The sequence below is a fragment of the Thermothelomyces heterothallicus genome, assembly GCF_042370625.1.
Source record: "Thermothelomyces heterothallicus CBS 202.75 unplaced genomic scaffold P884_scaffold_67, whole genome shotgun sequence".
NCBI lineage: Eukaryota > Fungi > Ascomycota > Sordariomycetes > Sordariales > Chaetomiaceae > Thermothelomyces > Thermothelomyces heterothallicus.
In genome coordinates, this window is record NW_027192628.1 from 1 (window position 1) to 953 (window position 953).

General features: G+C 55.9%; 1 protein-coding gene across 1 annotated transcript; it reads right to left on the reverse strand.

The window, feature by feature from the left end:
• Positions 1 to 2: 2 nt before the first annotated feature.
• Positions 3 to 563, reverse strand: P884DRAFT_158658 (uncharacterized protein; the record flags this gene model as incomplete). The annotated part of the gene is made up of 2 exons (XM_069437256.1): positions 3 to 218; positions 282 to 563. Coding segments are annotated over 2 exons (498 nt in total), but the record flags the coding sequence as incomplete, so codon positions are not given.
• Positions 564 to 953: the final 390 nt, after the last annotated feature.

Here is a 953-nt window from a genome sequence, read left to right on the forward strand (position 1 = left end):
AGCTGGATTTGTACGTTACGTACATTACGAACAGCCCGCCATCGCCGGGTATACTCGGCATGGAGAAGCAGGTTACCAACTAGAAGCCGGCGGGTTATGGGGCCACGGAACCGCCAGAATTCCCATTGGAATAGGCCCGGACGCCACCATCCGAAGCCATGCTGCTGTATAGAACGAGACATACCAAGGCCGGTACGTTGCCGTTCGACAAAGCGGGGCTCGTCGTTGGCGGCGCCGGGCGGGAGATCGGGGTTGCCTTCTTGGGCGTCTTCTGCGAGAACTTCGGGAGGGGCCCATTCCCTCTGGGTCCATTGATCGCCGTAGAGCAGCGGTTCTTTGAAGATCGCGTTACTGCCATAGCAGTAGCGTAGGCCACGTAGTGCAATGACCATGGGGACGGTCTCTGCAAGGGTGAACATGGGTCCGGTGCGCCCGAGAATGTATTCGAAGAGGAGACAATGGCGATTGATCTGGCCGCGGAGGAAGTGGATTATGTCGGCGGTTGGAACCGAGAACCATGGGAGCGGCTTAGGGTTGTTATTTAGAGGAGGGTCGATAGAGTCCTAACTTGACTGGATGAGCCGGAACAACGAGAGCGAGATCCGGTGTTCTTCACGGATGCCGAAAGACCGGTTGGTGCTTTCTTGGAGGTTGAGAGCTGCTCGCTGCTTTGACAAGATATAACCCTTCTTTAGCGTAGCTTGGTCGGCGATTGACGCCCGGCCGGCCTGGCGTAACTAGCGGAGGTAAAGAGGGTCGATGGCCAAGTTTTCATATACTAGGGGCTGTAGGGCATAAACCTTCTGGGCGTCGAATGGCGCCTTGATAAGGTTATAGTATTAGGAGTAGACAAGGCCGCCGGCTAGGTCCGCGCCAGTAGGAGCTGAAGTGATTGTGATACCACCGACCTCGTCGGTTATTGCCCAGGAGTAGAAGTTAACCTGTGGTTTTCG